A 13,546-nucleotide genomic window follows, 5' to 3' on the forward strand; every position below is an offset into this window, starting at 1 on the left:
TATAGTTAATGGCTACTCTTAAATCATAATTCTAATTATATAGATATAGACTATGATTCCATACCAGAAAATTTTTCAAATTCCTTTTCGGTTTTGGAGTTCTCAACAGTCGGTTACTAACTAATAACGATGTTCCCTGTATTCCTTAATCGACTATATTGACAGTACTTAATCATGTTACTACATCTATGGAATAATGAACTCAAGCTTGAACTTTTTAAGACACAACTGCTTGTTTCCGAGGGCGAGTCTACTTTTCCTGCACCTAAAAGTAATCCTAATGTAGGCGGATTTGGTCGGGGAGATGCAGAACTAGTACTTTAGGTCCATTACGTGTCCAAGACTTTTGTTCGTCTTGGTATCTGTTATTTTGGCACAAATCATTTTGGTTCTTATAAGGAAACAGCTCGAGAAGGTTCAATTGATCGAAATGGATTTCTAAATTCGCAGATGTATCGACATCACCCTAATTTGTCGTTTAATCTGTCTAGGATCTTCTGGATGCTCTGAATCAACTTGAAGGTGGATTGAAAGACAACATCAAAAAGTTGAGTTCATACGACAAGTACAAGCAGGAAGTCCTACTCGGCAATCTTGATTGGTCCCCGATGCACAAAGATCCTCATTTCTGGAAGGAAAATATAAACTGTTTCGAGGAGAACGGATTTCAGGTAATGCCTACGACATCTCACGTTCCTTCGTATAGCTTAACACCATAAAATACCATTACCGTTGTGCCTTCTGTGAGAAAAACAACAATCTTCCAGGTCGCGTAACTGCTCAACCAAACTTGTTAGCCTGAATTTGTCTTCAACTTTCTGCTCGCTTCGACTTAGTATATATGCTAAATGACATCGAAAACTTTACTCATTTATAAGTAGCCGTAGATATCAGTCGAAATATTCAGTAGGGTGGTTCAGTGTTTATAAAGTGAAAAACACAACAAAGTGACAAGGTCCATAGGGCTTGGAGCAAAAAAGCAAGAAGTGAAGCGTACACTTGTGAATAAAAATACACTATTTACGGTAAATTAAAAACGCCATTATACATAAACAGACACTCAAACTCGAACACAACTGTCAAGTAAACACTTCAACTTTGAGTATGCATATCTAGACACCTCAAGTCGTCTCCATTGCATCAGTAAACACTCCAACTTACAAAATGATCATATAGACACTTTAAAATTTATGTGCCACATCAGCGTCGGGCGTCCATGAGACACAACGAGGACGAGTTGGAGTGTTTAGTTGTCAATTGAGACCAAGTTGTGATGTCTCAAAGTTGGAGTGCTTACTTGCTAGTTGAACCCAACTTTGAGCGTCTATTTATGTAGTATGCCGTTAATTAAACATCAATGATTTCGTATATTAAAAAGAAATTGCAACTAAATAACTAATTTCAGCATCAAACGTACAATAATGTCGATATTTATCTAACTCCTCAAAGTTGAGACTCAAAGAAGTGATTGGTTCTAGCAGACCGGTGCACTAGGCTCCCGCTATGCGCAGGGTCCGGGAAGGGCCCGACCACAAGGATCTATTGTACGCAGCCTCACCTTACATTTCCGCAGTTCAAGGCTTGAACCCGTGACCCCCTAGTCACATGACAACAACTTTACCAGTTACTCCAAGGCTCCCCTTCTCTCGTCGTAATTACTTATTCACCATTTTTGCCGCAATAACTTCTTGCTTCACTAGTGTGGTGGTGATCTTTGTAGGTTAATCGTTTTCATCTCCTATGCTGTATTGATTGTATAAATAAACCAATCCGACGATTACTGTATCGAGTGGTTGTATTGATTGTCGTCGTGTTGTGCTGCAGATACTGAGAGTGCTCCTGACAATTTTGGATACATCAAATGATGCAAGGACACTTGCTGTAGCTTGCTATGATTTGTCACAGTTCATTCAGTGCCATCCTGCCGGGCGAGTCATAGTGGCCGACCTCAAAGCTAAGGAACGCGTTATGAAACTATTGAACCACGACGCTGCAGAGGTCACGAAAAACGCCCTGCTTTGCATTCAGAGGCTTTTCTTAGGTGCAAAATATGCCAGTTTTTTGCAGGCTTAAAGTTATCTTTCCTTCTTTAGACAAACTACACAAAAGTTTGAGAGAGTGGTCATGTTCTATTTATTCTTTTTATCCTATTGTTGTTTGATGATATCGATCGGACGGACATGGACAGTGAGGACTCATATAGCCGACTCCAACTTGTTTGGGACTGTCACAAAAGTTTGAGAGAGTGGTCATGTTCTATTTATTCTTTTTATCCTATTGTTGTTTGATGATATCGATCGGACGGACATGGACAGTAAGGACTCATATAGCCGACTCCAACTTGTTTGGGACTGTCTGTGTCGTCGTTGTATTTGTTTAATGAGATTCTCACTCGAACGATTGTACGAGTTGATACAATAAGCACAGCATCAATGAATTCATTTTTTTCTACATTGATGTTATTTATATACTATGGTAAATTCCAGAGTTACTGCCATATAACCAGGAGGTCACGGGTTCAATAGTGTCTGCTTAAATGCTTTATTTGTATTAATATTTCGTATAGTTTTGCAAGTGAAGTCTAGAAACGGTAAGATGCACGTAAACCTTACCCCTACCTTTGCAAGATAGAGAGGTTGTGTCAGACAAATGCTTTTCTCACATGTGTAAATATGTAATGGTAAATTCCGTAACTAAAACGAGTTATGAGTTCGAATCTATATACCTAATATTGTAGCTTCGCCCCTGATTATTAATTGGTCACATTAATGATATTAACATAAGTGTAAAGTATTTAGTATCGGACTAAATTTGCTACGACACACTCGAACTCCACAGGGGTCCTATTACTGTCCCCTAAACTAAATTCTAGTGTATTTTTGTCAACCTTTTTAGCTGGCGTGACACCTTTTGTCAACCTTTTTAGCTGAAATGGCACCTTTGACGTAGGCCCCGTTTTATATAATAAAGGTGTCACGTCAGCACAAAGGGTGACAAAAACATGCTTAAATTGATTTCAGGGTAATAGGACCCTATGAAGTTGGAGTGTGTCGTAACAACTTTAGTCATAGTTCGAAAGGATACTGAATGCTTATCTCTTAACATAACATATGAGGTATGATAGTTTGGGTCGGGGGTGGGGGTAGGATTCTTTGAACTCCCAATAGTCCAGATATGAAACTCGTATATATATAATCACAAGGTGCCACATCAACACAAAAAGGGTGTCAAAAATAAGCTAAAATTGAGTTCGGGATAACAGGACACCCGTAAAGTTGGAGTGTGTCGTAGTAACTTTGAATATATTTCAAGGGGTACTGGATGTTTAAGCAAGATGCTCGCTTTGTTCAGGAACAGAGTCAACTTTGGTAGAGAGCGGTTTACATCAAAAGTAGAACTTCTCCGAGAGCGAACCTGTATCAATCAAGCTCCAAAACAGATACCGGACACAGATTAGACCCCAAAAAAGAAAAAAAAATCTATTCGTTTCTTTTTAGTTCGTTTCAAAAACAGCCAAAATTTTCTAGGTTTGGAGACATTTCTTTTCTTATTGGAAAACAAAAATAACAATTACTTCAACAAATAATTAAGAGAAAATGCACTATTTTCACTCGGAACTATAAATGAAATTGCTGAGACACACTCCAATTTAAAGGGGGGTCCTATTACCCTTGGACTAATTAAAATTGTATTTTTGATAACCTTAAGGCCTATGTGGCGCATACGTGGCACTGCGTGAATCAACATACTGAAGGTCCACGTAAGTACATGTATGTGCCACGTAGGCATTTAAAGTTGCCAAAACTGCGGTTTTAAATCATTATCGTACTCGTATCAAATTCTTTAAAATGGACTATTTTAAATCACACTTAATATTTAAATCGCTTTAATTTGACGTAAACACTAAATGCGGATTCCCAGAGATTTTTTTTACTTTTCATTTTGTAAAAAATAAAATAAAAAAACAAACTACCACCCAAAAAAAAAAAATAATAAATTAAAAAAACTTTTGATCTGAAAATCTTCCTAGAGGAAAGAAAATTAATTTCTTTTATCTTGCCTATCTGATTGATTATCTTCCCTAGTGGAGTTTTTCTATATTCATGTATTTTTATCATGTTATGTTTTGTTTTTCTTAATATTTTTTTCTTGCTTCATTTAATTAAAATTCCTTGAAAACAATGGAAATGATGACATTGGAATATCTCAATATCTTTTTAAATTATTTTTTGTGAACATTTTGCTTTTTGTGTATGATGTAAACGTAAAATTTTAGATTATTTCTTTTTGGATGTACATTAGGTTGATCAAAATCCAAATATGAATTATTAGATCTATTTGTTAGGGGATTCATATAGTTTTACTATTATCAATTAGCCAATAGCGAAGCCAGAAATTTCGTTAAGGGTGTTATTTTGACCTGTATGTAGTATAATTTTCTGATAGAAGGTGTTCAACTGACTACCCTTATCGGAATTTTTGTTAACTATCATCAATTAACCAGTAGCGAAGCCAGAAATTTCGTTCAAGGGTGTTATTCTGACATGTATATACGGTATAATTTTCTGATAGAAGGCGTTCAACTGACTACCCTTATCGGAATTTTTGTTAACTATCATCAATTAGCCAGTAGCGAAGCCAGAAATTTCGTTAAGGGTGTTATTCTGACCTGTATATACGGTATAATTTTCTGATAGAAGGCACTCAACTGACTACCCTTGTCGGAATTTGGCATGTTTGATGTGTTCTTTTGTTGTCGTTGTTGTTGTTGTTGTTATGTTTAATGGCTGAATTTGGCATGACAATGTCGCGATACGACGTAGAATGTTTACAAGAAACACTTTGTCGTCATGAACAACTTATAGATAAGCTGTACAATGAGTTAGATGAAGAAAGTGAAGCCTCAGCTAGTGCAGCAAGTGAAGCATTGTCGATGATTTTACGTCTACAAGGCGAAAAGGCTGCAGAAGAAATGGAAGCCGAACAGTATAAGAGGTTCGTCGAAGAGAAAATGAGTCATGCAGAAGAATCGTTATCCATTTTACAAGAACTTATTAATCAAAAACAGATGGAGATTGCTGAATTGGATTATCATGCACGAGCTTATCGGTATAAGCTACTGAGTATGGGCTATGACGATGATGATATTGATGTAAGTGATATAGATTTCGATGGAGAAATGAGTTTTCGGTCTATTGGGAGGTGTAGGTCTGATCCGAATATCCCACTGAAATATGCTAGTGTGAAGAAGAGCGAAAAAATCAGTCCAAAACGCGGTATGAATGATGTTACAACGGTTGGTACTATAGGTTTGTACTGTGAGCAGATCGAAAAGTTGGAAGAAAGAGTGAAACAGATTGCTGGTGCTAACTGCGCGAAGTTGTCTAGTTTACCGGCTTCTAAGAGAAGCTCGTGTAACAATTTCTTGGAGCATTATAAAGAAATGTACCTTGTTGATCAGCGTCAAGTGAATAAATCAGAAAACGAAGGTGCTGCTAGTCGTTGTGGTTCTCCTCCGAATGTTCTTGATGTCTTTGAAGTCCCTCGAGCGATTAAAGACGAAGATTTTGTTCCAAAGGATGCTGAAAGAAAACTTGTTGAAGATGAAACAGCAGAGATTCATCGCGCCAATAGGACAACGTTTGAGATAGCTGAAGTACTCAAGAGACAAGGTACGAGGGAAGAACCGCGCGGCCATGAAGAGCTAATGTGGTTACATGACATTAAAGAGAAACTTAAGTTAGCACCTTTGCAGCTGCAGCATGAGAACAAGTTACATAGAGTTGGTGAAGCTGCTTCTCCTACGACGAGTGCTTCAGAAACAGCAGAAATTCGTCGTGTCAATAGGACGAGGTGTGAGATACCGGAAGTTGAGAGACAACGTACGAGGCAAGCACCCGATAGACGTGAAGAGCTAATGTTGCTACATGTGCAGCATGAGAACAAGATACGTAGAGTAGGTGAAGCAGCTTTTCCTACAACTAGTGCTTCAGATATGGCAGAGATTCGTCGTGTCAATAGGACGGGGTTTGAGATACCGGAAGTTGAGAGACTACGTACGAGGAAAGAACCCGATAGACGCGAAGAACTAATGTTGCTACATGACATTAAGGAACAACTAAATTTAGTGCCTTTGCAGCATGAGAACAAGACTCCTACAACAAGTGCTTCAGAAACGACAGAGATTCGTCGTGTCAATAGGACAATCTTTGAGATACTGGAAAGTGAGAAACATCGTACGAAGCAAGAAACCGATAGACACGATGATCTAATGCTGTTACATGACATTAAGGAACAGCTAAATTTAGTACCTTTGCAGCATGAGAACAAGACTCCTACAACTAGTGCTTCAGAAACGGCAGAGATTTGTCGTGGCAATAGGACAATCTTTGAGATGCCGGAAGTTGAGAAACATCGTACGAGGCAAGAACCCGATAGACACAAAGAGATAATGTTGTTACATGACATTAAGGAGCAACAAAATTTAGTACCTATGCAGCATGAGAAAAAATTACACATAGGTGAAGCTGCTTCTCCTACAACTAGTGCTTCAGAAACAGCAGATATACGTCGTGTCAATAGAACGATTTCTGAGACAACTGAAGCTGAGAGACAACGTACTAGACAAGAACCTAATAGCCACGACGAGCTAATGTTGTTACGTGAGATTAAGGAGCAACTAAATTCGATGCAATCTGACATCAAAAGCTGGAAATCTAACAAGTCCTCTCCAAGAGATCTGTAGTTTCTCTAACGGAGGTACTATCTTTAAAAGCTGTGTTTTTTTTTCATTTAAAATACTGTGCTTGCGGTAAGCTATGTTGTTCGGACTCTCCAAAATGTTACCACACTCCTAATTAGTATCGTCCAAAAATGCACTATTTTTGGAGGATCTGACACGTACTTGTCAACAATTTTGAAGAGTCCGAGAAACATAGACAATAAGCCTATATACAAGTGAAAATCTTGACAATGCATTGAAATGGTGGACAGGTGATGGTTTACTTTTGGCTCTGATCCTACTTTCGAGTTGAGACAGTCGGTGTCTCGGAGCCAAGATTTTCACAAAGGAAATTCAAAATAATATAGAAGTAAACACACGAAGAAGCCAAGTGGATTCAATTCAACGTATACTCTATATATACATACAAATATAATTTTTCTCTTGTATATACTGCATAACTTTCCGGCTAAACGGGATTCAGATGAACCCCTTTGTGCCTCGCTAGCTCTGCACCATGTTGAGTACAAGTATTTTCGGCTTGTTCACAAGAATGGTCGCGAAGGGATATCGCTAGTATAAACTTTGATTGTAAGTGGCTGTAAATTTTGTATATTTCATGAATCTGCAAAGATATAGAGCTTCTTAATCTGTTATTAGGTTCCCTACAGTTTTGTATAATGCAAATTTCTTACTGGCAAATGACTCTACAGAAGTATGTTTTTGATACTAATGGCTAATTTGTCTTTCTATTTTTTATGTCATTCATCATGGATTCCTGATTCTACACTCACAATATATGTTGCTTTGAAGGGGAGCCCTGGAGTAACTGGTAAAGTTGCTGCCATGTGACCAGGAGGTCACGGGTTTAAGCCTTGGAAACAGCCTCTGGTAGAAATGTAAGGTAAGGCTGCGTACAATACACCCTTTTGGTGGGCACTTCCCCGGACCCTGCACATAGCTGGAGCTTTAGTGCACCAGACTACCCTTTTATACTTCAAAAATGTTGTCAAGCGTGTGTTGAATTCTTCAAAAGGCAGGAATTTTGCAGAATCCGAGCAACATAGCTCACGATACGATTGTATTCCTTGACTAATGTGCTCTTTCTAATGTACTGAGATGAAATGAGTGTGTTGTTTGTCATGATATCTTGACTCGAAGGATGTGGTCTGGTGGTCAATGAAGTAGGTTCCGACTCATGAGGTCTCATATTCAACTTTCAGAGGAGGCCAAAAATATTGCGTATTTCTTTCCGTCTATCCCATGATGTCTTCATTATGAATGTTTATTAGAAGAGTGGCACCTACATTCATCTGTGTTCTATGATTAAATTCATATTGACAAGACAGAAGCATAAGTCAAGTATTATCCCCAGTTAAGCCCTATGTTGCTCGGACTCTTCAAAAATGTCAGCGGGTGCGTGTCGGATTCGCCAAAGTAGTGTATTTTTGGAGAATCTGATGAGGGCGCGGCATCAAAAGTGAAGAGTCCGCGTGCAACTTAGGTTAAGCCCTGTACTCATTTTTCTCTATCTTTTCGATGTTGTTCCAATGGCTATCAACTACCAACTCATCAGACTATGTTGTTCGCCTTAATATACGAGTACACTTCCTCTGCATTGCTGATTGGAACCAAGATTTGAAACTTCGCGTCCAGGGTGGTCGTGGAGCCTCAAACATCCATTTCCATGACTTTCTCGCCAAATAATTCCATCGTACGCATGAATAGTCATTGAAATTCTCGTAACTTGAGGCGTGCCTATGACATTGTTGTTTATAATTAAATAACATAAAGGATGGCAAAAGGGTGAAGAATAGTATAGTTCAGAGGGGTAATAGGACCCCCGTGAAGTTGGAGTCTGTCGTAACAAATTTGGTCATAGTTCCGAAGTGTACTAGATGCTTTAATGGTCAAAGTTTGTTAAATATTTGGCGAAGAAGAAGAGAGCTCATTTTTTACCAACTATATGTCATAGTAAATATATGAATAGTTCGGACCATAGGAAGTGGCCTAGTGGACCGAAGGATGTGGTCTGGTGGTCAGTGAAATAAGTTCCGACTCATGAGTTCTCATATTCAACTTTCTGAGGAGGCAAAAAATATTACGTATTTCTTTCCATAGTCTATCTAAGCCTTGGTGGACAGTGTTACATGATACCCATGCTACTAACTTTGTCATGAAGTTTCGTTTTTGCTCAATGGTGGTTGGTGAGACTTGAATACCTATCGCTATGTGCGGTGTTCGGGGAAGGGCCCCACCACAAGGGTGTATTGTACGCAGCCTTACCTTACATTTCTGCCAGAGGCTGTTTCACAGATTTGTGTATCACGTGATGTGGTGTTGTAATATACCACAAATTAACAATGAACAAAAAATGAAGAAAACAAGATAAATCTTCCTCTTGGCTGACGCGCGGATATCTCGCTCCCTTTAAGAAGATTCAAACTCATTGCGGCATAATCCACACCGATCCAGCAGTATCATCAACTCTTGACTTTTCCTCTCCAGGATACAACAGCCCATCACAATGTACAACTCAAGCAACTCCGAAATAGTCGAAGAATCCAAAGTTCCACCTCAAAAAAGCACCTTCCTTCAACAAATAAAGATGACAAAAGGTTAGGAATTTGCTGCTACACTATGTGGCACAAATGTACCAATGCAAATATAATGCATAATCATATTATATACATGCAATTAATATTAAAATGCTAATCAAACCTGATGTCTTTGTCACTTATTAAAATAGCTAATCTGATAGATCTGCATATCCCATGATGTCTTCATTATGAATGTTTATTAGAAAAGTGGCACCCACATTCATCTGTGTACTATGATTAAATTCATATTGACAAGACAGAAGTATTAGACAAGTATTTTCCCCAGTTAAGCCCTATGTTGCTCGGACTCTTCAAAAATGTCAGTAGGTGCATCTCGGATTCGCCAAAGTTGTGTATTTTTGGAGACTTTGACACGGGCACGGCATCAAAAGTGAAGAGTCCGCGCAACTCAGGTTAAGCCCTATTCTCATTTTTCTCTATCTTTTCGATGTTGTTCTAATCGCTACCAACTCATCAGACAGGATTGTTCATTCTTCATTCTTACTCGCTTCATCGCCTCCCATTACATACCAGTACACTTCCTCTGCCTTGCTTATCGTAACCAAGACCTGATACTTCGCGACCAAAGTGGTCGTGGAGCCTCAAACAGTCACTATAAATCATGGAAATTCTCGTACCTTTAGGCATGTCTATGACACTGCAGTTTATAATTAAATAACACAAAGGATGACATAAGAGTAGAAGAATAGTCTATTATTGATGACAATTTGTGAGGCTATATAAAATGGACCAATATGCCTAGGTGTTAACTAGTTACCAACCTCTTGAACAACTTTTACATTTAAAAAGCAAAATGTACTAGGTATTGCCAATTGGTGTTGTATGTCTTTGTCATTTCTAGGTGACAAATATTTGTCATTGGCTTTTGAAAAATACACTACAGGCAGCATCAAGTACCTTCAATCATACAGGGAGAGCCACATAAAGAACATTATGTAGAGTTGATAGTAGCAACGAAACGAAATGCAGATAGCCAACCAACTGATCTACTAAGATTCTCCTACTTCACACTTTTATAACTTAGGAATTACCTCTGTCGTGCGTAGAGGTGTAAACTTTGTTTTTTGTATTTTTTCATGCTTATTCTTTCCTATTTGTGTCATGACTCGAGTCTACACCTTGGACGAGATACAATGCTTAGAATCATAAGTGATCCCAAGCGAACCCTTTCAGCATAGTAAAATGACAAAACTATAAATAAATTTGAAAATCCTGAAATAACAATCTGAAAACCCAATAAACTAGACCATCTGACTATGTCTGAAAGTTTCTACTACACTGATGAGTTACTGGGGCTTGAGCCCCAGCTAACTCTAAGCAACTAAAAGAAGGCTAGTAGGTAGTGGAGTGTTGTCTTGATTGTCGAGGGCCTGTTTTTGTCGTTGTACTAGTTGTATTATCGTAATTTTTTATATATATATATTTATCATCATCTATATATAACTGGTAAAGTTGTTGCCATGTGACCAGGAGGTCACCGGTTCAAACCTTGGAAACAGCCTCTGGCAGAAATGCAAGGTAAGGCTGCGTACGATACACCCTTGTGGTGGGGCCCTTCCCCGGACACCGCGCATAGCGGTCGCTTTAGTGCACCGGGATGCCCTTTTTTTATATTTATCATCGTCTATCCTTTATTGTGTTTTCAATTATTGTACTATTTTGTTGTTGTTCTTGTTCCTTTCTTGTAGGAATTGCTCAGCTTCCCTTGTTAGTTTTTACCTTCTTCTTTGTACTTGGATCTGTTGCACTTGAGCCGGGATCTTTTGAAAGACTCTCTACCTCCCCAGACCCCACTTGTGAAATTTCACTGGGTATGTTGTTGTCGTCGTTATTATAAATGTTCATCAAAAGAGTGGGACGTGCATTGATGTTTTTCTCAGATGTGTGTATCACATGTTGTATATTTTAATATTGATAGGAAAAAAGTACTCTATATATAGAACAATGCATGTTGATGATAAAGAAGTATTGAGACAAATATTTTATTCTCATATTGCTCCAATGGCTACCAACTCATCAGACAATGAAGTGATTGTGGCCATGGTGCCATTTTCTGACTATAGCCATCTCAATAACCTCTTTGATCTTGCTCGCTTCATCGCGTCTCATAATATACCGGTACACCTCATCTGCTTTGCTGATCAGAACAAAGAGTTGAAACTACGTGTCCAAGGTGGTCTCGGGGCCTCAAACATCCACTTCGAAGACCTCTTGAGACCTTCTCTGACAGAAAAAGATGATGATGGCCGTGATGGTGTACCTCCTGTTATGTTGCTTCTGAGAAAACTCACGGAGCCTATTCATAAAATATGCCGTGAACTTTCCACCAATGCAAAGAAATTAGTCATAATTCATGACCTTATGATGAGCGACCAAATACAGGATGTCCATACATTGATCTCAAATGTGGAGTCTTATATCTTCCACACCGGGGCAACCTTTAGCAGATATTCTTCCTTTCGACAAAGTATTCCTGACGTAGTTGATGATGATGATCATGAGAATCTGATCGAGCAAATGCAGAATGAGTTTCCGGTGTTGGAGCCACATCAGAAATTGTGGTTTAGACTGGAGCATGAGTTGAAGCTCCAGTCCGGAGAAATCATTAACTCGTGTAAAGAAATGGAAGGTAAGTACCTAGATTTACTTGCCAAGGCAAAACACAAGCCGTTATGGATTTTTGGTCCATTTCATTTGATGCTAGAATCACACGACTCTATCTCTCTTTCGTCTAGCAACATGACTCGTCATGAAAGCCTGGAATTTCTCGACAAGCAAGATGTTAACTCGGTAATATTCATCTCATTTGGATCGACCACTACATTATCACAAGAGCAAATCAATGAGCTCGCTCTGGGTTTAGAACAAAGCAACCATAGATTTATTTGGGTACTAAGAAAAGGAGAAAAAGCGGAGAAACTTAAAGAGGAAGACGGAAAGATTGAATTACCGGAAGGGTTTGAAGAGAGAGTGGAAGGAAGAGGAATGGTTGTAAAGTGGGCACCACAGCTGGAAATCTTGAGGCATCCATCTACGGGTGGCTTTATGGGTCACTGTGGGTGGAATTCTTGTATCGAGAGCATTAGTATGGGAGTGCCTCTAGCAACTTGGCCAATCAGTTACGATCAGCCATATAACGCTGTACTTTTAACCAATTTGCTCAAGATTGGGGTATCTGTCAAGAGTTGGGCTCACCGGAATGAATTGGTAACAGCATCAACCATTGAGCAAGCTGTGAAGACATTGATGGGCACGACGGAAGGGGAAGAGATGAGGCAAAGGGCAGCGGAAATGAGCAAAAAGATCAAGAGCTCTGTTAGCGATGGAGGACCTGCACGCAAGGCAATGGAATCTTTCATTTCAAATATTATCAAATAACTTCCAGGATTGTATCTTTCAAGATATTGCTTCTAGAATATTCCTAACTACTTCTAACAACTTGCTCTAACAACTTGAACAACTACTCAATCAGCAGCCACTAACTCGACTAACTACCTCATTTCAATGAAACAATAAAACAACTCTAATGCAACAGTAATCCATTAATTGTGAACTTAAGTTATGTGATCAACTAATTCATTTTAACACTCCCCCTCAAGCTGAAGGGTGCAAAATGTTCAGCACACCAAGCTTGCTCATAAGGTGTAGATGTTGGTCTTGACTCAAGCTCTTAGTAAGAATGTTAGCAACTTGATGGTTAGTTGGAACATACGCGGGTTGGATCAATACTTCCTTGATCTTATCTCTAATGAAGTGACAGTCAACTTCAATATGCTTTGTCCTCTCATGAAAAATAGGATTAGCTGCTAGCTGAATAGCAGATTTGTTGTCGCTGAACATTGTGATAGGCTTACTGATAGGTACATTCAGTTCTGAAAACAAACCCTCCAACCATGTGATTTCTGATAAAACTGAAGCCATGCTTCTATATTCGGCTTCAGCTGAACTTCTGGATACTGTGTGCTGCTTCTTAGATTTCCATGATATGAAGTAACCACCAAAGTGAACCACATACCCTGTAACGGATCTTCTTTTATTTGGGCATGCAGCGCAATCTGAATCACACCAGCACACAAGTTCAATAGCAGGTTGTGCCCTGAGCCAAACACGCTGTCCCACAATGCCTTTTAAGTATCTTACAACTCTGTTTGCAGCTTCCAAATGAGATTTTTTTGGTTATTGCATGAACTGGCTCAAAGTTTTC

At 38.9% G+C, this 13,546-nt stretch overlaps 3 protein-coding genes across 13 annotated transcripts in view; all 3 read left to right on the plus strand.

The window, feature by feature from the left end:
• Positions 1-2,451, plus strand: part of LOC107840802 (V-type proton ATPase subunit H) — a 13,836-nt gene extending 11,385 nt beyond the window's left edge. For 8 of the 11 annotated variants that reach the window (XM_016684732.2, XM_047396690.1, XM_016684733.2 and 5 more), the window contains 2 exons: positions 492-671; positions 1,825-2,451. In XM_016684732.2, the coding sequence (XP_016540218.2) occupies positions 492-671; positions 1,825-2,073 (429 nt within the window). In that variant the 3' untranslated portion in view covers positions 2,074-2,451. The remainder of the gene's footprint in view (positions 1-491; positions 672-1,824) is intronic. The other 3 variants (XM_016684735.2, XM_047396697.1, XR_007044661.1) reach the window with 2 other exon arrangements.
• Positions 2,452-3,971: 1,520 nt separating this feature from the next.
• On the plus strand, positions 3,972-7,458 carry LOC107841802. Its single transcript, XM_016685650.2, has 2 exons — positions 3,972-6,759; positions 6,994-7,458. Exon 1 carries the CDS (start codon positions 4,784-4,786, stop codon positions 6,743-6,745), a length of 1,962 nt encoding a protein of 653 aa, XP_016541136.2. The 5' UTR covers positions 3,972-4,783; the 3' UTR covers positions 6,746-6,759; positions 6,994-7,458.
• Positions 7,459-11,317: 3,859 nt separating this feature from the next.
• On the plus strand, positions 11,318-12,780 carry LOC107841803 (zeatin O-glucosyltransferase-like). Its single transcript, XM_016685651.2, has one exon. The coding sequence runs from the start codon at positions 11,344-11,346 to the stop codon at positions 12,718-12,720; it is 1,377 nt and encodes a 458-aa protein (XP_016541137.2). The 5' UTR covers positions 11,318-11,343; the 3' UTR covers positions 12,721-12,780.
• The last annotated feature ends 766 nt before the right edge of the window (positions 12,781-13,546 follow it).

The sequence above is a fragment of the Capsicum annuum genome, chromosome 9 (assembly GCF_002878395.1).
Source record: "Capsicum annuum cultivar UCD-10X-F1 chromosome 9, UCD10Xv1.1, whole genome shotgun sequence".
In the NCBI taxonomy this organism is placed as follows: Eukaryota; Viridiplantae; Streptophyta; class Magnoliopsida; order Solanales; family Solanaceae; genus Capsicum; species Capsicum annuum.